The following is a 22,391-nucleotide window of genomic DNA, read 5'->3' on the forward strand; positions in this document are numbered from 1 at the left end:
TGGCGCAGTGGTTAGCACCGCAGCCTCACAGCTCCAGCGACCCGGGTTCAATTCTGGGTACTGCCTGTGTGGAGTTTGCAAGTTCTCCCTGTGTCTGCGTGGGTTTTCGCCGGGTGCTCCGGTTTCCTCCCACATGCCAAAAGACTTGCAGGTTGATAGGTAAATTGGCCATTATAAATTGCCCCTAGTATAGGTAGGTGGTAGGGAAATATAGGGACAGGTGGGGATGTGGTAGGAATATGGAATTAGTGTAGGATTAGTATAAATGGGTGGTTGATGGTCGGCACAGACTCGGTGGGCCGAAGGGCCTGTTTCAGTGCTGTATCTCTAACTAACTAACTAACTATCTAACCTCCACATAACCACATAAGTCTACAATTGAAAAGGTCTTCCACAGAACAGCATTTACTGACTGAGAACGAGTGACCTGTTGTGACACTGACTAGAACTCTTTAGCAGAAGATGTATAGTTACAACACTGGCCATCATTTTTTCTACAGTTGCATCATGCCTGACATTCTACTCCAACAACTTAACAGGAGACTTGGAACTACAGAGACACATTGGCAAGACTATAGTTTTCTTACCGCTCCATGTCACATGATGCAAGCACACTAATGCAGCACTCTCAGGATTAATGAGCTTAAATATTTCACAGCAAAAATATGAAAATATTAATACCTCAAAAAGAATTATCCTGGCATTCATACATCAGAATAACTATCTTTCATTCACCCTCCTACAGTCTAAAAATTAAACAATATGCATTCCTTTAAGAATAAAAATTTAATTCAATGCAATTTCATGACAGGTGGGACTAGGAAACTTCATGCCTTCCCACCTGTTGAGCAGCCAAGCGCTGCTGCTTAAGCTGGGCCTCCAGTTGGGCCTTGAACTCTTCGGACTTCTTCTGCTCACTAACCTTTGCTTGCTGCTCAGCAGCCTGTGCCTTCTCCTTTTCCACCCTGGAATAGAGAAGAAAATATGTGACCAAAGAAATCTTAGAAAATTGGTGACTTTATGCAAAGAATTGGCTAAATGCTATGCTTCTACATTGTAGTAATGGATGAGCAGAAATATCCTCCAAACAAATATTGGGAAGACTGAAGCCATTGTCCTTGGTCACCTCAACAAACTCCATTCCTTGGGCACAGACTCCAATCGCTCTCTCTGGCAACTATTTGAGGCTGAACCAAACTGTTCACGACCTCTGTGTCATACTTGACCAAGATGAGTTTCTGACCACGTATCTGCGCCTATTTCCATCTCTGCATCATTCCCCGACTTCCCCTCTGTCTTAGCTCATCTGCTGCTGAAACTCTTATTCTTGCCTTTGTTACCTCTAGACTTGACTATTCTAATGCACACCTGGCTGACACCTCCCATTCTACCCTCTGTAAATTTGAAGTCATCCAAAACTCTGCTGCCTGTTTTCCCAACTCTGACCAAGTCCAAATCATCCATCACCCCTGTGCTCACTGACCTACATTGGCTCCCGGTTAAGCAACACCTCGATTTTAAAATTATCTTTGTATTCAAATCACTCGGTGGCCTTGCCACACCATTTCTTTGCAATCTGCTCCACCCCCACAACTCTCCGAGCCATCTGTGCTCTTCCAATTTGGGCCTCCTGAGCACCCTGACTTTAATTGCTCCACCAATGGCAGCCACACCTTTCGCAGCCCTAAAGCTCTGGTATTCCCTCTCAATCTCTCTGCCTTACTCTTTTAAGACGCTCCTTTAAACCGAACTCCTTGGCCAAGCTTTTGGTCATCTGCACTAACATTGCCTCATGTAGTTCAATGTTAAATTTTGTTTGATAATACTGTGATGTTTTACTACTTTAGAGGTGCTATATAAATACAAGGTGTTGCTGTTATATATGTAATATTTTATTTTTCATTTGCTTACATTATCAATTTGCTGTTTTTCACTAGAAATTAGGTATTCATGAAATAAATTGGGAAAATGTCATTTTAGCATTTATTAAAAGCAATTAAAAATAAAAAAAGGAGTGGGGGAGGGGTGCTAGTCAGAATACTGTCCCCCTCACCTCTGGAGTTTGACTCCAGCCAAACTGAAGGGGTCCAACTTTTTAAAAAAATCAAGTTGAATGACATTGGTACTGTTGAATGGAGCCCTTCCCATTTCACATACCCAGTGTCAGCATCAGCATCAAACACTTCTAAATCTAGTACGTCAAAGCCAGATGTTGAGTAAAGCCAACCCCCACCTGACCGCCCCCCCCACCCCTCCACTGCATGAGTGAGTCATTTTTTTTCAGATTTCTGACAGCAGCTATCCTGTAGCCCAAGTGACAATGCCAACTAGTGCAGGTTTGTGCTTACAAGAAACTGGGTCGAGACTGCCCAAACTCAATTCACAAGGAAACCTTGCAACCAGAAACCAGAGGAGGAAGGGATTCCATCCCATCAGCCTGGGCTGGGTTTGAACCCAGTACTCAGAGGTGAAAGGCCAAAGTGAAACTCACTCTGCCACCCAGTTCCCCAAATCCAATTCAAACGGTCTCACGTCCACAGCACAAACCTGCTCATAAGCACATCAATCAGAACATGGCTAGTATGAGAAATTGGGTTATGAAAGAAAGAATTCATACTGATGCCCTTTTGAAGCACAGAATGGAGGGAGCTTTCCTCTACAATTGCCTGTGCTAACATAGTCGTGTCCGAGGCTGGCACTATGTGCTTAAGTTGAAAAATACTCTATTCCCACTTTAGACATCTATGAAAGGGAGAGAAAAACAAAAATCACCCCACAGAAACAAATTCATCATTTATAGGTTCCAACCTGTAATCTACAATCTATATTGGCACTTACTATGTACTTCTATTTTCTCTACCCAGTTTAGCTACACACATCTTTTAGATGCATGTGTTCATTTCCTTAAAACAAACAAGCATATTCACATACATTTGCAAATAAGCATGTAATAAATGAAGCAGTTCTTATGTTGCCTAAAGCGCTTAATACATTTGGAAATCTTTTATCTAGGAGTAAAGACTTGACTGATAGAATTTCTATTCAACAATACAAACTCCTAATGAGTTTTAAAGTGGGGGGGGGGGGGGGGGGGGCTCTGTTATCCATAAAAACATGAGCATTTCTTCCATTCCAGTTGTGAATTGCACCAATCATGTTTACAATCTTTGTCACTTGTACAACAGAAAGTGATGGACAGCATGAACTCTTTTCTCCCCCAATACGATGATCCATGAATAAAGCATTGTAAATGAAACTACAGCCTGAAAAAAGTATCCTTTATTAATATTCCCATCAAATCTATCATTTTACTCAAGTCAGACTGCGTCCTGGCGCCCAAGACAATTTTCCTTTAAAGAGCAATCAGTCCCGTGCAGTTTGAAAAATACCCAAGTTAGACTGACATCCTAAAAATCTTCTGAAAAAGTCTTTAACAACGTACATTGGGCACATTGATGTCAAAAATAAATCACATTAGCCTAATGTCAAGCATTTCCAAATTCTGTACAAGTTTAAAAAAATTTCCCACCGCCCACCCTTGTTTACACATCATAAACGTTGACAATAGGTAAAAATTTATGTACCAGATTCTATAGTAAATTTAGTAGGTACACTAGCTATGTGTTCTGAAATATCTTACAGTGGAACAGTTTGTCATTTCCAAGAAACCAGCATGCATGGAACTGAGAAGAAACAGAGTTTTGAATGCCTACAGTAATTACAAAAACATTTTTTGCTAAAGTTTTATTTCAGATCAAATTTTACTTTTTTTAGTGTTATTTATGGAGGCATATGAAGTACAAGTTTAGAACTTGAGACGTTAACCAGGTCTCAAATATTAAACTTCTAACTTTGTTTTAGATTTACCATACACTAATTAAGTAGACAAGCAAATAGATAAGCAGTGTAATGAAAATAAGCTACATTCCACTGGAGATCTGTCGGGTGCTAAAATGGCACTGCACTGTTCACTGAATAAACCTATAAGTGCACCAAGTCTGTTCTACCTCTCTGCAAAACTGCGAATTTCCCACAAATCCAGTTCTTCCTCTGGGACCCAGGTCTCAATTATAACAGGACCAGTCTGCTTTGGGGCCTCAATCTTCTTTGGCCGTAAAGCACTAGATCGAAGACCTTTCCTCTGTGGTGTTGGAGTTTCTTTAAAATGGAAAGGTAAAAAAGGACAAAAATCATTGAACTGTTAATCAATTAGCAAATTTTGTATATTTTTTTTAAAAAATATCCACCATTACAACCTCAATCTTTATCACACATAATTGCTCTTTTTCTGCCTACAACTGGTCTCGTAAGCCAAGTGACCAAGGCAACTACATGACCAGCTGACAGATAACATCCTCTCTGAGTTAGAATAAGGCTTACCTTCACTCTCCTGCCCCCAAGCAAAGCATCCCAAATACACAAAGAGTTCCATCTAGTGGCCCAGTTAAGAGGTACCAAAATGCAATGAATAAAGACTGCCGAGGTTAAAGCATCAATAAAAAGGTTATGATTCAAAAATCTGGTTCCCACAAGCATGGTAGCCCAGCACTTATGCCAGACTGTGTTGGTATCCATCCTAGGTATCCCAGTTATTTTACAGAGCATTGAAGAAATTCACTATGGAAGGTGGAATCGACTATCCTTGCAAGAGGGTAAATAGGGCAATAGGGAATGATTTAATCTGGGGAAAATCCACACAGTAAGGCAAAGCGTGCAAGAAAAGTCCGTGGACAGGGTGGAGACAGTTACTCAAATAAGTGTTCTGTACACAGATGTACATAGTAAGTAAAACAATTGAGACCGAAGCACAAAATCAGCTAAAAGTGCATGATGCAGAAGTCATTACAGAAACCTGGCTACAAGCTGGGCATGACTGGAAGCCAAATAGTTATAGCTTTAGAAAGGGCAGGAAAACTGGGAAAGGAGGAGGAGAAGTAATATTGATAAAATACACAACAGGAGTAGAAAGGAAGGATTTCAATAAGGGGGTTCAGGCACTGAAACAATATGGGTAGAGTTAAGGAACAGAAAAGAGCATTTTTAAAAAAAAAACAACAGACCCCTGTTTCAGTAATGTAGTGGGAGGGTTGCATAAATATTGAGACCAGGAAGCATTGGTTGCAATGGCAGATTTTAATTTTTGGAGACTGGGAGAAACAGAACAGCTCAACTAGTGAAAGTAATACACTGAGAATCTAATCGGGACATTTTTCTAGAATACTGTTTTATGGCAAAGAAACAGGCTATACTGGATTTTGTGATAATTAACAAACCAGAATTTGCTAACAATCTACAGTAAAAGGAACATCTTGAATATACTGACCACAAGATGACTGAATTTGATACTCGATTTGAGGCAAAAGGGAGAGTCATAGAGATATACAGCACAGAAACAGGCCCCTTCGGCCCATTGTGTCCATGCCAGCCATCAAGCACCTATCTATTCTAATCCCATTTTCCAGCACTTGGCCCATAACCTTGTATGCTATGGCGTTTGAAGTACTCATCTAAATTCTTCTTAAATGTTGTGAGGGTTCCTGCCTCTACCACCCCTTCAGGTAGTGTGTTCCAGATTCCAAACACCCACTGGGTGAAAATGTTTTCCTCAAATTCCCTCTAAACCTCCTGCCCTTTACCTTAAATCTATGCCCCCTGGTTATTGACACCTTCGCTAAGTGAAGACGTTTCTTCCTATATACCCTATCTGTGCCCCTCATAATTTTGCATACCTCAATCAGGTCCCCCCTCAACCTTCTCTGCTCTAAGGAAAACAACCCCAGCCTATCCAGTCTCTCTTTATAGCTGAAATGCTCCAGCCCAGGCAACATTCTGGTGAATCTCCTCTGCACTGTCTCCAGTGCAATCACATCCTTCCTATAGTGTGGAGACCAGAACTGTACACAGTACTCCAGCTGTGGCCAAACTAGCGTTTTAAACAGAGTGTCTCAATCCAAGGTTTTAAATTTAAGTAAAGCAAACTTCAAAGGGATGAAAATGAGTTTCTGCACCAAAATTAGAACTAGCAACACCTTTTCAGGCTGAATGTACTGTATTCAATTGTAAAATTTGCCAAAGATGAGCTATACCTTTAGGGGTTTCAGGAACACCAATAGGACAGATAATTTTCCGAATGCAGTATTCAGAACGGATTCCATATGGACCAACATCTCTCCGCTTGATAATCTCAGTAGTAGTGATATCAGTTTCTGTGGTTTCTGTAAAGTTATAATATGGGTAAGTTTATTAATTTTTTTTCCAATGTCTACAAAATTCAGATTGGCCTTAATTATAAACGAGCAAGAGTCACCATTTAGAATTCTAGCAAAACATATCCAACACATTATCCAAAAATATTTTCTCTATATTTATGCTTTTTTGCAATTAGCTTTGTTATTAAAAATACCAAAATTGGTCTGTATTAGATATAGATGGGACTTAAGTTCCTCTGATGGTAGTTTCAATAAAGTTAGGTCTCCAACCCATTTCCCCCTAGCTCTTGGGGTGCAGTATAATGCTCTGATACTTTGCTGTGTGGCCATGTCTGTTCCATCAACCTAGACAGTGAATATAGCTGGGCTACTCGACCATGGAAGCCCCAATACCATTCTTCCAGACATTCATTTACAGACATTCGTATAGGCATATTTATTGACAGTGGTAATTTCTTAAGCCAGAATCTACTTTCTCTTCCTCAACTACAAGACAGGAACACCAAGAATACACGTAGCAGCCCGACTACTGCCCTAGCTGAGTTGTTAATTTGATGCATCCCCGAGACTAAATTTGGGATCTTCCCTATTTGAGTATTTTCAGTATCTCACCATGTAGTGCAGCTATAATATAATTTTGCTGTAAATATCAAAGCCAGTAATACTGACCTATCAAGTTTCACTAATTTTTTTAAAGTGGGATACCAATTTTGAGAGAGACAAACATGACAATTCTGTGCATCTCACTGCAAGACTGCCTGAAATCTCTCACCAATATCCTCCTAGAAGTTACTCTATAAATCCTGAATTCCACACTATGAATAAGATACTGTATAATTTTTTTTGCTGAAACATAGCATTCAAGATTCCACTACTTGTGGCATGGAACATTATATATTTTTGGATGTACTGAAAGGCACTATATAAATGCAAGTTCTTTCTTGCTGCAAATCACTATAATTTAAAACACTTTTTAAAAATTAAACTAACGAGCAACTACATAATGAAAACTTGCCATGTTGTGACGATATGAAGAAAGACTCAATTTTATTATTTTGAGGTATCTAACAGAATAGTGCGAAAAGACAAATAGCTGTAGATCCTCTTTACCAGAAGTACTGAAGAATGCAACTTTTAAATCACAGGGAGAGATGGTTTAGTGGTTCCCATACCTGTGCGTGCAGTGGTGACTCCCGATGGTGGTTTAACTGCCATGTCATCCCACCGTAAGCATGACCACAATAACCGCAACATAAGGCTGACGCCAGCTAAGGATTTCACAGTTTGCAGTCGATATCTAGGCAAAAAGATATTTGTTTAAAATACCATTAATTACCAGTAATAGACTTTACAATACAAAATTGATCACATTGAAAATGTTAAAATGGACTTAAATGTCTGCCATTAATTTCATGGTCCTACTGGTTTGTAGTTTACAAGACAATCTAAAAAAACTGCAAGGTATTTTGACAGATGAATAAAACAAAACAGATGGGAAAATACTATAACACTCTTGCTATGTACTTGCAATTTGAAAATTCTTCCTATTACCAAAACAAAACTGTAAAAGTGACCCCCTCCGCATATCAACCTTTCAAATGCTTCATATTTGTCTACATGAAATCTCAAAGGTAACATTAATTGGGAGAATTTTTATTTTGATTCACTCCAGTAGTTCCTCCCAATTGTAGGGGGACTTTAATTTTTGTATAGACTGGACAAATTAAGTTGCTAAAAGCGGTTTCACGGAACGTATCCGAGACAGTTTCCTAGAACAATGCGTTGTGGAACCAACCAGTGAAGAGGTCATTTTAGATTGTCTCTTGTGTAATGAGACTGGGTTAATTAGTAATCTCTTAACAAGGGATTCTCTGCGGAAGAGCGATCATAAGGTAGAATTTCACATATTTGAAAGTGATGCAGCTAAGTTCGAAACTAGAGTATGAAACTTAAATAATGCAAAGTATGAGGGGCGAGTTGGCTAAAGTAGATTGGGAAATTAGATTAACAGGCATGACGGTAGATGAGTAATTGCGAAGATTTAAAGAAATGTTTCACAATTCTCAATGAATATACTTTCCACTGAGAATTTTTAAAACTCCACAGGAAAAAAGCGATCCATCCATGACTAATTAAAGAGGATAAGGATAGCTATTCGATTAAAAGAGGCTTATAATGTCACCAATAAGTGTAATAAGCCAGAGGATTGGGAGAATTTTAGAAACCAGCAAAGGATGACTAAAAAAATTACTGGAGGTGAAGGGTCTAGGGGCAGTCGGCCCCATTCCTGCTCCAATTTCATAGGAACATAGGAAATAGGAAGAATAGGCCATTCGGCCCACTGAGCCTGCTCCACCATTCAAACAGATCATGGCTGATCATCTACAGTTTTCCCCACTATCCCCATATCCCTTGATGTCATCAGCATCCAGTAATTATGTTCTTATAGGAATGAAGAGTGCTGTGTCTGTGAGTGATAAAAAGCCAAGGTTTAGCAACGTGTTTGGAAAGAGTAGGAGAAAAGGATTTAAATTATGTTGCACTGGTTGGGATGATGCCAAACTTAAGTTCTAAAAGCCGGCAAATTGCAGGAAGAGGAGAAGGACTGAGAAAAGTAGCGAGTTCCATAGTAAAAGTCATTCAAATTCAAAATAATTTTTTGTCCGAGGCGCTTGGACCACATGATAAGATTCTGCTTAAATGCATATTTACTTCCTTTTTGCATATGCCCATCCAATCTTACGTTGAGTACTGCCACCTTAGTATTAAATTTTTATTGTATATTAATTGTATTTAATTGCATGCAGGTGGTGGGCACTAATTGGGGATTCACTTATGTCCCAATAAACAGACACAGTCTGAAACTATGATTGTTGGATTAGGAGGTGCATGCTTGTAATGTGCAACTCGGTAAACCAATACTTATAAAAGCATCTAAAGATTCACTACAGATCTATCCTTCATCAACTGGCTTTCTGGATTAGAACATTAAAACCCTTATAAGGCTCTTGTCGCTATATTTTGAACTGACTGTAAACCACTAGTTTATTCTGAAGGCAATGGTCAGGAAGCTATTATCCTGTGAAACAATTAACCAATAGGCACAAAAAGGAGAGGGGAATTAAAAAAAAAAGAGAAAACTACTGTACATTTCACACATAAAACACTTGAAAGTGCACTGATAGTTATGCAGACCATTTTGTGTACATTAAGATCCAGACACAGCAGATGAATGGTCAGTTGATCTGGGTGGTGCTTGAAGGAAATAGGTTTGCCAGGACACAGTATTCAGTGCATTTCATTGCACACGCTGCAAGATTTTTAATGTGCAGCTAAACAGGCAGGCAGCACTTCAGTTTATCATCTCATGCGAAGGATGGTGATGTTACAGTTTTAAGTTTTACTTATAGTTTTCTCATGCTCCACTACAAAAGCCACTTGTGAGCCCTTACTCCCATTGAGCCAGAGTGTGACTTTATACACAAAATATCTGGTTTTGCAGTTTTATCAGCAGATTGGACAGAAGCCCCTTACTATAGTAATTTATTGAATTGATCCAAGCCTTCTTTGTTCTTCCACTATCCAAAGACTAGAATACAATACTTCAGTCAAATGGAGACACTTAGGCCATGAACTGCAATCAGGATTTTTTTTCAAATAAAATTCTAAGCAGCAGCATTAAAATCAATGCATCATTTCTTTTTTGCCCGTCTCAGTTCATCTGCTGCTGAAACCCTCATTCATACCTTTGTGACTTCTAGACTTGACTATTCCAACACACCCCTGCTGGTCTCCTACATTCTGCCTTCCGTACACTTGAGGGCATCCAGAACTCTGCTGCCCATCTTAATTTACACCAAGTCCCGTTCACCCATTACACCTGTGCTCGCTGATCTACATTGGTTCCCAGTCTAGCAACATCTTGAATTTAAAATTCCTTGCTTTCAAATCCCTCCGTGACCTCGCCTCTCCCTATCTCTGTAATTTCCTCCAGCCCCATAACCCTCCAAGATATCTGTGCTCATCTAATTCTGGCCTCGCGAGCATCCCCTATCTTAACCATTCCACCATTGATGGCCACGCCTTCAGTTGCCTCGATCCTGAGCTGTGGAACTCCCTCCCAACAATCCCCCACGCCTCTACCTTCCTGTCCTCCTCCAAGTCCTTCCTTAATGCCTACCTTTAATATCTCCTTTTGTGGCTCAGTGTCATATTTGGTTTTATAATGGTCCTGTGAAGTGCCTTGGGATGTGTTATTACGTTAAAGGCGCTATAGAAATATAAGTTGTTGTTACAAAGCTTTTAGCTTGTATCTCTTTGAAAACACATTAATGAAGTGCTTAATACTTCACTAACTCTTGCAGTACTACCAAACCTGAAGCTGTGTCTATAACATAAACCTTACACTTGCGATTTCATCGAGTTGTCATGGAGTTTCTACATGCCATCTTCACACAGTGCAGTAGGATCTGAAGCACTGGATGTTAGCTGTCAGGAAGACACTTTTAATCCACTTAAGTTTAAAACTGGGAAACAAGAAAACAAAAGATGTCTCCCAAACTGAACAACTTGCCTTTATGTAGTGCTTTTAATAAAGCAAAAGCATCCTAGACGCTTGACAGGAGTGTTATTAGACAGAATTTTACACCGAGTCACATAATCAGTTCTTAGGATAGGTGAACAAAGCCCGATCAAAAAGGTAGGTTTTAAGGAATGAGAGATAGAGAGGTATAGGGAGGTAGTTCCAGAGCTTTGGGCCCAAGCAGCTGAAGGCACAGCCAGCAACAGTAGAACAATGAAAATTGGGAATGTACAAAAGGTCAGAGTTGGAGGACTGACGAGAACTTGGAGGTTTGTAGGGCTCGAGGAGTTTAGAGATAGGCAGGGGTAAGGCCATGAAGGAATTAGGAGCCTATTTTGCCATTCATTGAGATCATGGCTTATCTATGACCTAACTCCACAAACTTGCCTTTGCCCCATATCCCTTAATACCTTTGATTAACAAAAATCCATCAATCGTTGAATTAAAATTAACAATTGATCTAATATTAACTGCTGGTTGTGGAAGAGAATTCCAAACTTCTAAATTATAGAAAATTTACAACACAGAAGGAGGCCATTTGGCCCATCGTGTCTGTGCCAGTTGACAAAGAGCAACCCAATCTAATCCCACCTTCCTGCACTAGATTCATAGCCTTGCAGGTCATAGCTCTTCAAATAGACATCTAAGTTTTTTTTTAAATGTGGTGAGAGTTTCTGTCTCTACCACCCTTTCAGGCAGTGAGTTCCAGGTCCTACCACTGTCTAAGTGAAAAGATGTTTCTTATTTCCCCTCTAATCCTTTATCCCCATTTACTCTATCTAGGCCCCTTATAATTTAATACACCTCAATCAAGTCACCCCTCAGCCTTCTCTGTTCCAAGGAAAATAACCCCAGCCTATCCAATCGTTCCTCTTAGCTAGTCCTGGCAACATCGTGGTAAATCTGCTCTGCACCCTTTCTAGTGCAATCACAGCTTCCCTGAAATGTGGTAACCAGAACTGTATGCAGCACTCAAGCTGTGGTCGAACAAGTTTTGTATACAGTTCTAGCATAACCTCCCTGCTCTTATAGCCGATGCCTCGGCTAATAAAGGAATGCATGCCCTATACCTTCCTAACCATCTTACTGGCCTGTCCTGCTATCTTTAAGGATCTGTGGACATGAACTTCAAGGTCACTCTGTTCCTCCACACTACTCAGTATCCTCCCATTTATTGTGCATTCCCTTGCCTTGTGGCACCTCCCAAAAGGCATTACCTGACACTTTTCTGGATTGAACTGCATTTTCCACTTTTCTGTCCAACTGACCAAACCATCACTATATTCCTGCAGTCTAAAGCTTTCCTCCTCACTAACAACCACATAGACAATTTTTGTATCACCTCCAAACTTCTTTATCATGTCCCCTACAATTGAGTCTAAATCATTAATATAGATTACAAAAAGCAAGCAACCTAGTACTGAGCCTTGCAGAACCCCACTGGTGAAAGCCTTCCATTCTCAAAACACCTGTCAACCATTACCCTTTGCTTCCTGCCACTAAGCCAATTTTGGATACAATTTGCCACTTTCCCTTGGATCCCAAGGGTTTTCACTTTATTGCCCAGCCTGCCATGTGGGACCTTCTCAAAAGCCTTATGAAAATCCATGTAGACCACTTCCACCTTACTGCCCTAATCAACCCTACTTATCACCTCCACAAAAAATTCAATCAAGTTAGTCAGATGTGACTTTCCCATAACAAATCCATGTTGATTTTGCTTGATTAATCTGTACCTTTCTAAATGGGGGTTTATAATGTTCCTCAGAATTGTTTCCAATAATTTGCCACAATTGAAGTTAAGCTAACTGGCCTATAATTACTCTTCTTTTAACAGCAATCTGGGATATATTTCATCCAGACCTGGCAATTTATCTACTTTCAAAGACTTCAAACCCTTTAATACTTCCTCTCTTACAATGTTTATCGCATCCAATATTTCACACCCTTCCTCCTCAACTAAGATGCCTCTTTGTGAAGACAGCCACAAAGTATTCATTAAGAACCATACCCACATTTTCCGCCTCCACACATAGGTTACCTTTTTGATCCCCAGTAGGCCCTACTATTTCCTTAGTTATCCTCTTGCGCTTTCTGTATTTGCAAAACATCTTTGGATTTTCTTTAATTTTACTTATCAGTATTTTTCTGTGGCCTCTCTTTGCTTTCTTAATTTCACTTTTAATTTCATCCCTACATTTTCTGTACTCTTCTTGGCTTTCTGCAGTATTAAGCTCTCTGTGTCTGAAGTAAGCTTCCCTTTGTTGCCTCATCTTATCCTCTATGTACCTAGTTTCCAGAGGGCTCTAGATTTGACTGTCCCAACCCATTTCATTGTGGGAACATGTTTACACTGAACGCCTTGACTCTCCTTCTTGAATGCCTCCTATTGCTTCGAGTACCTTCAAGTAGCTGCTTCCAGTCCACTTTTGCTAAATTGCTTTCAGCCTAGTAAAATTGGCCTTCCCCCAATTTAGAACCGTTACTCCTATTTTATCTTTGGCCTTTTGCACAAAGATGCTCAATTTGACTGAATTACGATCACCATCACAAATGTGCCACAAAACTAACACTGATACTCCTAACACCTAGCCAGCTTCATTCTTTGAAATTAAATCCAGAATTGCCCCCTCTCTTGTTGGGCTTGCCACGTACTGGCTAAAAAAAGTTCTCCTGAATTCAATTTAGGAATTCTGTTCCCTCTGTGCCTTTTTACACTGCATGTATCTAAATTATTAACCCATTATCACTGCTTTATTGATTCTGCATTTGTCAGAAATTTGCCTACAGATTTGCTGTTCCATCTCCCTTGGACTGTTTCAGGCTCACAGCAGTGTGCTCCTTTTTTCTTCCTTTAGTTCAATCCAGCTAGCCTCATTTGATGATCCCTCTAACAAATCATCCCTCTCATGGCTGTAACTGTTTCTTTAATCAATATCACCCCCCCCCCCCCCCCCCCACCTTTTTTATCCCCCTCTCTAATGTCTGAAACCCTGTAACCAGGAACATTAAGCTGCCATTCCTGCCCCTCTCCAAATCATGTTTCAGTAATAACTACAAAAAAAATCATGCTTCCACATGTTAATCTGTGCCCTCAGCTCATCTGCCTTACTCACTATGCATTTAGGTATATGCCATTAAGCACAATCAGACTCATTTTTTGTCTATTTTCCAACCTTTGCTCTGCCTTTCAAACTTACTTGCTAACTTTCTGCCTTCTGTTTCAGCTCTGTTTTTCTCCCTTCTGAATCCATGCTCAGCTTCCTATCCCCCTGCCTGGCTAGTTTAAACTCTCAACAGCACTTGCAAACCTGCCCACAGAGATATTGGTCCTGGCCCTGTTCTATACTCCTTAACGTGTAAAAGTTTTTCCAAATTTCACTCCTGAAAGGTCCAATTCTAATTTTTTGATGTCTTAGGCTCCCCACCTAGCGGAAATAGTTTCTCTCTAGCTACTCTATCGGTTTCCCTTAATATCTTGAAAACTTTATTAAATCACCACTTACTCATCTAAATCCCAGGGAACATAATCCTGGTTTGTGTAATCTCTCCTTGTAATTTAACACGGTGTCCAAGTATCATTCTGGTTAAATCTACACTGCAATCTTTCCAAGGACAATATATACTCAATAAGCTGTGGCACCCAGAACTGCTCTCAGTACACCAGGGCTCAGCAGGGCTTTGTATAGTGGAGCTTGACTTCTACCCTCTCGTGTTCTCGTCCTCTAGATATAAATGCCAGCATTCCATTAGCCTTTCTGATTATCTTCAGTAAGCGTTCATGATATCTTAATGATTTATGTACCATGACCCTCAAGTCTCTTGGGACCGCCACTGTTTCTAGCTTTTCACCATTTAGAAAGAACTCTGTTTTATCCTTTATAGGTCCAAAGTGGATGGCCTCACATTTTCCTACATTGAAATCCACTTGCCAGTTTTGCCCATTCACTTAATTTATCAATATTTCTTCATAATTATATGCTTCCATCTATACGGTTTACAACGCCACCTAACTGTGTCATCGGCAACTTTGGATATGTGGCTTTCCATCCCATCATCTAAGCAATTAATAAGGTTGAGGCCCCAAAATAGTTCCTAGCAGTATCCCATGAATCACATCCTGCCTATTATGGTACCTGCCCATTATCCCTATTCTCTGTCCCCTTTGCTCAGCCAATTTCCTGACAACTTGAATCATCTGCCTTTAATTCCATGAGCTCCAACTTTAGTTAATTGTCTCTTATGAGGAACTTTATCAAAAGTCTTCTGGATGTTCACAAACATCCACAGACATGGCCCTGTCCATTTCTTTAGTCACTTCTTCAAAAAATATAATCAGGTTCATCAGCATGACCTACTCTTTACAAATCCACACTGGCTGTCACTGATCAGCTGACAATTTTCAAGGCATTCAGTCAACCTATCCTTAATTATCGACTCTAGTAATTGTCAGATATCAGATGTTAGGCTAATCTATGAATCCCTGGTTTTCCCTCTCTCACTTTTCTTAAATAGCAGGGTGACATGTGCAATTTTTTAATCAAAAAAAAAACGGTTCAAGAATTGAGAGAACTTTGCAAGTTTATTGTTGGGCCATCTGCAATGTTCTCACCTACTTCCTTTAAAACCCTAGGATGGAAACCATCTGGTCCTGGAGAATTGTCACTCTTTAGTGCCATTATTTCCTGAATTAGTGATGTTTTGCTTATGTTAATTTTGGTGAGTCCCTGTTCCTGATTCAATATTAGTTTCCTTGGGATGTCTGGCATGCTGACCTCTTCTTCAACTGTAAATACTGACGATATTATTCAAACGTCTGCCATTTCCTCATTTTCATTAGTATCAGTTATCTGTTTTCAAGGATCCCACATTGCTCTTGACCACCCTCTTTTTCCTAATGTAACTGTAAAAAAATATGGTGTTACAAAGGAATTTGAATCTGTACAATCAAATTGAAATGATCCATTTCATTCATTTGAAAGACTGCAGGACATCATGAGTTACGAAACATTTTACCTTAAATTTGACTGATTTCAGGACAAAGTAATCAGCCAACATTGAACAGCTCCTACTTGTTTTGCAGTGAAAATAATGGACAGGAATAATGCCTTTGTAGCGACATTTTACATACCAGATGATGTTCATCCTCTCCAGCATGTGCAAGAACAAGTTAAGTAGTAACCAAAACTAGAGTGACCAACTACATCTCAAATAGATAAAATACATACACTTTAACATCTGAATTATGGCAGAACACTTATCTGTCACAAGCACCTCCAACAACATACTTCAGTAATGCATTGATGGGTCAGCCTAGTTTATGTGCTTGAGTCTGAATGCAGGGCTGGAACTCGACCTGCAGACTCGGAGGTGGAGTGCTGCCAACTGAGCCAAGTTGACATAAGCAAGGAGTTACCGCTAAGAATTATTACTATATTCAATCATTTTATTTGACAGGTGGGTCAAAGCACAAAACACTAATTATTCTGTGACTATAAGGATTTCATAGGAGATGAGAAAATATTTGGCACTCATCAAAAGAGGAGGTAATGCCACCGCTTTTATTCCTATTATCATGCATTGGCTAGTGCTTTAAAAAAAAAACCAACTCCAATCTATCAGTGGCCTTTAGCGTAAGCTTCACAAGAGCATGCCCTGCTGCACCATTATGCAATTTTTCCATATTTAACAGGAGCCAGACCGTGACCTTAGTATCAGCTTATGCTGCACACCTGTACCAAAACAAACTTTGAAATTACTTGAAGTTTGGCATATGAGAAAGAAGAACTTAAATCCTGCCACAATGGGCTGAATTTGAATTCAGATTTCAGAAGTGAAAGGACAGGGTGCTAATCCACTACACATTGCAAGCCACAGAAATCGATGCATAGGACGCCATACCTAGCAAGAGAAAGGTTTGCTAACTGTCTTATATCTAACCTGGGGTTGGGGTGAAAAGCACATCCTAATAAGATCAATGCCTTCAAACAAAATCCAAGCTCATCAAGGAAGACTAGCCTATGGACACAGATCCAGAGGTTTACAAAAATGGGACTGGGAAGTAAAAGCAAGAGAAAAAAGGTGGCAAAAGTGTGTCTGAAAACTGTAGTCATAACCATTATCCTCTGGTAGGAAAGACCAAGCCTAGATCAAACCACACAATCACCTCCCCTGCTGGTAATCCAACAGTTTCCATGTTGTGTTTCAGCAAGTGAGGAGTGGAGGAGAACCACCTCCTTCTACTGGACAGATCCATTAATCACAGCTCTGTCAACTTCAATGGTAACAGAATTAGAGAATTTTCCATCTAACTTGCTGTCCTGCCTCCTGGGCTTTTCACCAAAAATATACTGGATATTCCACCTCCCACCCACCAAACAACAAAAAAAAAAGCACAAAGGTTGAACTTTGGGTTTCTGGTATTGTTGACAGATATAAGCTCTGTGTGGCTGCAGCACCATCCCACACATGAGAAAAAAGGTTACAGAAAACTGTAAGAAGAAGAAAATTCTCATGTATCGATCAGACAGAATGTGTGCCAACATGGAGTCAAAGTAACCTGCAAAAGGGCATATGGCAGAATTTCAGAAAGCACACTAGGATATCTTGCCAGCAGGGCGAAGAGCAATGAAAATGAAGAATCAGTAGAGAATAAAGCACAGAAAAAGTGGAAAACTGCAAGCAGGAACATATAGAATCCAGGTAAATTAAATCTTTGTATTCCAAAAGCAAGAAAGGATGGGTTGCAAAAAGGAATCAGTTTGATTCATCAACCATTTTAAGAATTTTACTGCACAATTGTTCTAAAAATTGGTAGTTACCAGCATGAAAAAGCTAGCAAGACTAATCTAAACACTACTTACCTATTAACTTACATGAAATCTCTTGAGCTTTGAGATTCATTCATCCTTTAGCTGCCCAAAATTAAAAACACAAGCTTGCTATAGTAAAAGAACAGCAAACGAGCAGTGTAATTGCAAATTGGGGGAATTATTCACGTGTGAAAGGCCTACACAACTCATGTGAGAGGCTTTCATACCCATGATAAAGCAGCTCCCTTGATGGCTGAAGCTGGTTAAAATCCATGCGTAGCTGAACCAGACAACAAAGTTCTCAGGTTCAGCCTACTATTCGTTCCTGCGTTGGCTGACCTCAGCTAGAGTCGATAAAGGGGCATTAGAATTGGCCTTGAGGCATGGAACTAAGGAGGGAAAAATAATAGTGTTTGTACTTTGGCTGAAAGTGTACCTGTGAGGGGCATGTGATGATCGGATCAAGCTTAATCATTGATTATTTTCAAGAGAGGGAGCGATAAACCTTTCAATACCAAGTGAATCAAGGGATATGGGGATAAGGTTGGAAAGTGAAGTTGAGGTAGATCACGAGCCATGATCTTAAATGAATGGTGGAGCAGGCTGGAAAGGCCAAATGGCTTACTGCTGCTCCTATTGCCTGTGTTGTGTCCTTAGCAGTGAGAGTCGAGCAATCAAATAGCCTGCCAGCTTTCAATATTTAAGCACATACATGAATAATGGCTACTTGGATGAACTAGTAAAGGGCTGCCAGCCTCATGGGATTATATCACATCAAGAGTCAACGGCAAGAGGGAAAAAATGGGGAGAAAACTGGCAAAACATTTAATGGGATAACCATTCCAGAGTACTAACATTAGTCAGGAATGGGAAGAAAGCTTACTTGGAAAATGAAGTCCAAATATCACCTGTACAGCAACTACTGTTATTAACAGCTTTAAGAGTTAACTTAGAATACCTCCACGCAATGCCAAATGTTGGTCTCGGTGATGGATATGGCCAGATGTCCAGTGCAGGTTTTGCATTGTAATTAAATCCTGGAACCTCTCGAATCCCAGATCGTCTGGCTAATTTTCGTAGATCATCATTGGGCAAGACAAATATGCTCTTCTTGCTGCTTTTGGTGATAAATTTACGGTATGAAGGCAGGGCTGTGCCAGACCTGGTCTTTTTGGGCCGACAAAACCGCATCAGTTTAACTTTGTCCTTGGTGGAATATTCTTTACTTACAGTCATGGTGGTTGTTGACATCCCACCTGGAGTGGCCACACAATCAGTCACTGTGGTTGTGACAACAGTTTTTTCTGTGACTGTCACGGCATCTACTGTATTGTCTAGTTTTGGTGAGGTCACTTTTGTGAATGTTGTGGTTGTGGTTGTTGTTGAAGAAACAGCACAGTTCTTAATACAGGACGTCACTGATGGAATATTGCTCTGGGGAGAAGAAGCCTCAGCTACACTAACAACAGTTTTAGATTCTGTGGAAATGGTTGTAGTTGTGGTGGTCATTTTAGTAATGACCGTTTTAACCCCATGATCCCCACTGATACCACCCACTTCACTTTCCGATTGTATCCCGTTTTGCTCACTGAAGCTCTTGCTCAAAGTAGAGTCTGCTACAGAAATAAGGGGTGGAGATGCAGCTTTTTTATGCAGCTGTCCCTCTATTTCCAATAGTTGCATTTTATTTTCATTCTCTGACGATTTATCCGAGGTAACGTTTAAAAGTCCCGAAGCTTTGGAAGAATTTACTACCTCCGAAATATTAACTAATCTAGGTTCGTTTACTTGCGATAGTGCACAATCTAGCCTGGGTGCCTTCACCTGTGCAACTGCTTCATCCAGCCTGGGTGCCTTAACCTGTGGGACTGCATCATCTAGCCTGGGTGCCTTTATCTGTGGGACTGCATCTAACCTGGACGCCTTTACCTGTGGGACTGCATCAACTAGCCTGGATGCCTTTACCTGTGGGACTGTATCAACTAGCCTGGGTGCTTTAACCTGTGGGACTGCATAATCTAACCTGAGTGCCTTTACTTGTGGGACTGCATCATCCAGCCTGGGTGCCTTTACCTGTGAGATTGCATCATCTAACATGGATGCCTGCACCTGTGGGACAGCATCAACTAAGCTGGGTGCCTTCACCTGTGGGACTGCCTCATCAAACATGGATGCCTCCACCTGTGGGACTGCCTCATCTAACCTGGGTGCCTTTACCTGTGGGACTGCCTCATCCAACTTCAGTGCCTTTAGCTGTGGGGCTGCCTCATCTAACCTGGGTGCTTTTAACTGTAGCACTCCACGATCATTATCTGTTATTACACCATCATAAACCTTTGAATGAGCAGCTGTTAAAATTTTTCCTTCTATTCTAATTGGTTTTTCCTCGAGGTCACCCATGGTAATATCTCCATTCATGACTAGCTTAACTACTGGCTCTTTTGCTGATGATTTTATTTCATTTTCAGGGTTTACTTTGGTGCTGCTCTTTTCCTTAAGGCATTCTATGTTATTAACAGCAACAGCATCAGATGCTTCAGATGGCACCAATTCAGAGTTTTTCATTACAACAGCTGATTTAGATTCTACAACATCTTTGCCATTAACCTGATCAACAGGGTGCCGATTTTCTAGTTTGTTTTCTGCTGCTTCCATTTCAGAAATCCTATTTTCCGCACAGCCATCTGTGTCCATCTTTTCAAGGCATCTATTTTCAATAATATTGCTTTCCTTGTAGACAGGGAATTCTTTAATACCATTTTCCTCAACAATCATTGGTCCACCACATTTTTCAGAAATTGCTTCATTGGTTTGAGGATCTATTTTTTCAGGATATATAATTCCAAGAATCTCTTTATTTGCCTTAATTTCAGATTTGCTTTTTTCACTGTTTTCATCTGTCTCCATGGGATCACCACCATCTACAGCAACACCCACTTCCACCTTTGTGTTTAGGTTGCCATGGTTTCCTTCTCCTACCACTGGCTCACAGATCTTCTCCACACTCTCGTTTTTCACATCTGAACTATGAGTTACAGAACTTTTTCCCAGATCCAATTGCCCAGTATTGCCTTCGGCACCGTTTTCCTTGCTTTTTAAATCCAGGTCCTTGGTTTCACCTCCCGAGACCAACGATTCATTATTCTCAGTGGTCTCCTTGGTATGTTTTTGGTTAGACTCTGCATCAACACCCGAATCCTTCAACAGTGTTAAAATTGGATCCTTTTCTTGGGTCAAGACTTTATTTTTCTCAACAGTGCTTTCTTGAACTGATCTCATTGAGCTTTCAAAGGTGGTCTTTGGAGAGATCTGGCCCACACGTCCTTTTCCCTGCACTACTGATTCGGGCTTATTCTGAAGACAGTTTCCAGCCTGATCAGATTTCTGTGGTTCAGTTATGGTTTTCCGTTCATTTTTCGGCAATTTCATTAAGGCTTCTTGTTTCAGTTTCTCTTGACGTTGCTTCTCCTCCATTGTAAACTGTTTTACTCGCCGATCCAACAATCCATCTAATTTAGATGTTTTTACTCTCTTTTTATACCAAGTCCTCAGTTGAAAGGCCTCACTCACATTGATGAGATCAGTAGAGATAAACTTTTCCTCTTCTTGCAAGTTGGATTCATTTTTGGTCTCTTCCAAATTCATTGGTTCCACCTTTATTAACTTATCACCATCTGTTGTGATATTTTCATTATTCTCTAAAACAAAATAAAGTACAATTAACAGTTGCACCAGGAGTTACATAATGCCCTCTCGATGTTTACTAACTGACATTTCCCATTCAGGTCATACACCAATCTAATGAAATGACCCTGGTGACACCTTAGTGCTAACGAGCCTCCCCAGAGTGAGTCATCCAGGTTTGCCCAGAGACAAAGAGCTTTCCACAAAAAGGCTGGGGAATAAAATAGGAGAGTCAACTAACTTCATGCTAGTGCCTCTGAGTGTCCAACTTAAAGACAACACAGACATAAGGGGGCGGCACAGTGGCGCAGTGGTTAGCACCACAGCCTCACAGCTCCAGCGACCCGGGTTCAATTCTGGTGCTGCCTGTGTGGAGTTTGCAAGTTCTGCCTGTGACTGCATGGGTTTTCGCCGGGTGCTCCGGTTTCCTCCCACAGCCAAAGACTTGCAGGTTGATAGGTAAATTGGCCATTATAAATTGCCCCTAGTATAGGTAGGTGGTAGGGGAATATAGGGACAAGTGGGGATGTGGTAGGAATATGGGATTAGTGTAGGATTAGTATAAACGGGTGGTTGATGGTCAGCACAGACTCGGTGGGCCGAAGGGCCTGTTTCAGTGCTGCATCTCCAAATAAATAAAAATAAATAAATAAACTTTGAAGGGGTCTGGCTGCCAGATGGTTGGATAGAAAACTGGATTCATTGGTATAACATCCAATCTCTTTACTTGATTATGTTCATCAGTGGGTCCCAATCCCACACCAAAATTAAAATACCAACATTCTGAGCTAATTCCCTGGTTTTACTCCAGAACATTAAATATTAATTTGAAAATTGCAAAGTAAAAAATGTACTGTCAGGCCAAAAAGCCAATATATTTTAATGATTTGAAAATCTACTTTAAAATCTTAGTTCAAGAAAAATATGCCCCTGTTATCTAATGAACTGAGGTTAAAGATTACTGGCATATGTATAAATATTCAGTTTTAAAAACATTTACAAATGATTGAGTGAATGTGGTATTAGATATGATATTTTTAGAATTATTACAAAATAGAAAACTTGCAATTGTCAAAGTTACTGAGAAAAAAAGAACCAAACTGT

At 40.2% G+C, this 22,391-nt stretch overlaps 1 protein-coding gene across 12 annotated transcripts in view; it reads right to left on the reverse strand.

Annotated features, from left to right (window-relative positions):
- Positions 1-22,391, reverse strand: part of bptf (bromodomain PHD finger transcription factor) — a 190,601-nt gene that overhangs the window by 58,387 nt on the left and 109,823 nt on the right. For 9 of the 12 annotated variants that reach the window (XM_068058487.1, XM_068058483.1, XM_068058486.1 and 6 more), the window contains 5 exons: positions 18,562-21,301; positions 7,382-7,506; positions 6,087-6,215; positions 4,008-4,158; positions 842-965 (listed from right to left, as the gene is read on the reverse strand). In XM_068058487.1, the coding sequence (XP_067914588.1) occupies positions 842-965; positions 4,008-4,158; positions 6,087-6,215; positions 7,382-7,506; positions 18,562-21,301 (3,269 nt within the window). The remainder of the gene's footprint in view (positions 1-841; positions 966-4,007; positions 4,159-6,086; positions 6,216-7,381; positions 7,507-18,561; positions 21,302-22,391) is intronic. The other 3 variants (XM_068058488.1, XM_068058482.1, XM_068058491.1) reach the window with 1 other exon arrangement.

This window comes from Heterodontus francisci, chromosome 26 (assembly GCF_036365525.1).
Source record: "Heterodontus francisci isolate sHetFra1 chromosome 26, sHetFra1.hap1, whole genome shotgun sequence".
Taxonomy (NCBI): Eukaryota; Metazoa; Chordata; class Chondrichthyes; order Heterodontiformes; family Heterodontidae; genus Heterodontus; species Heterodontus francisci.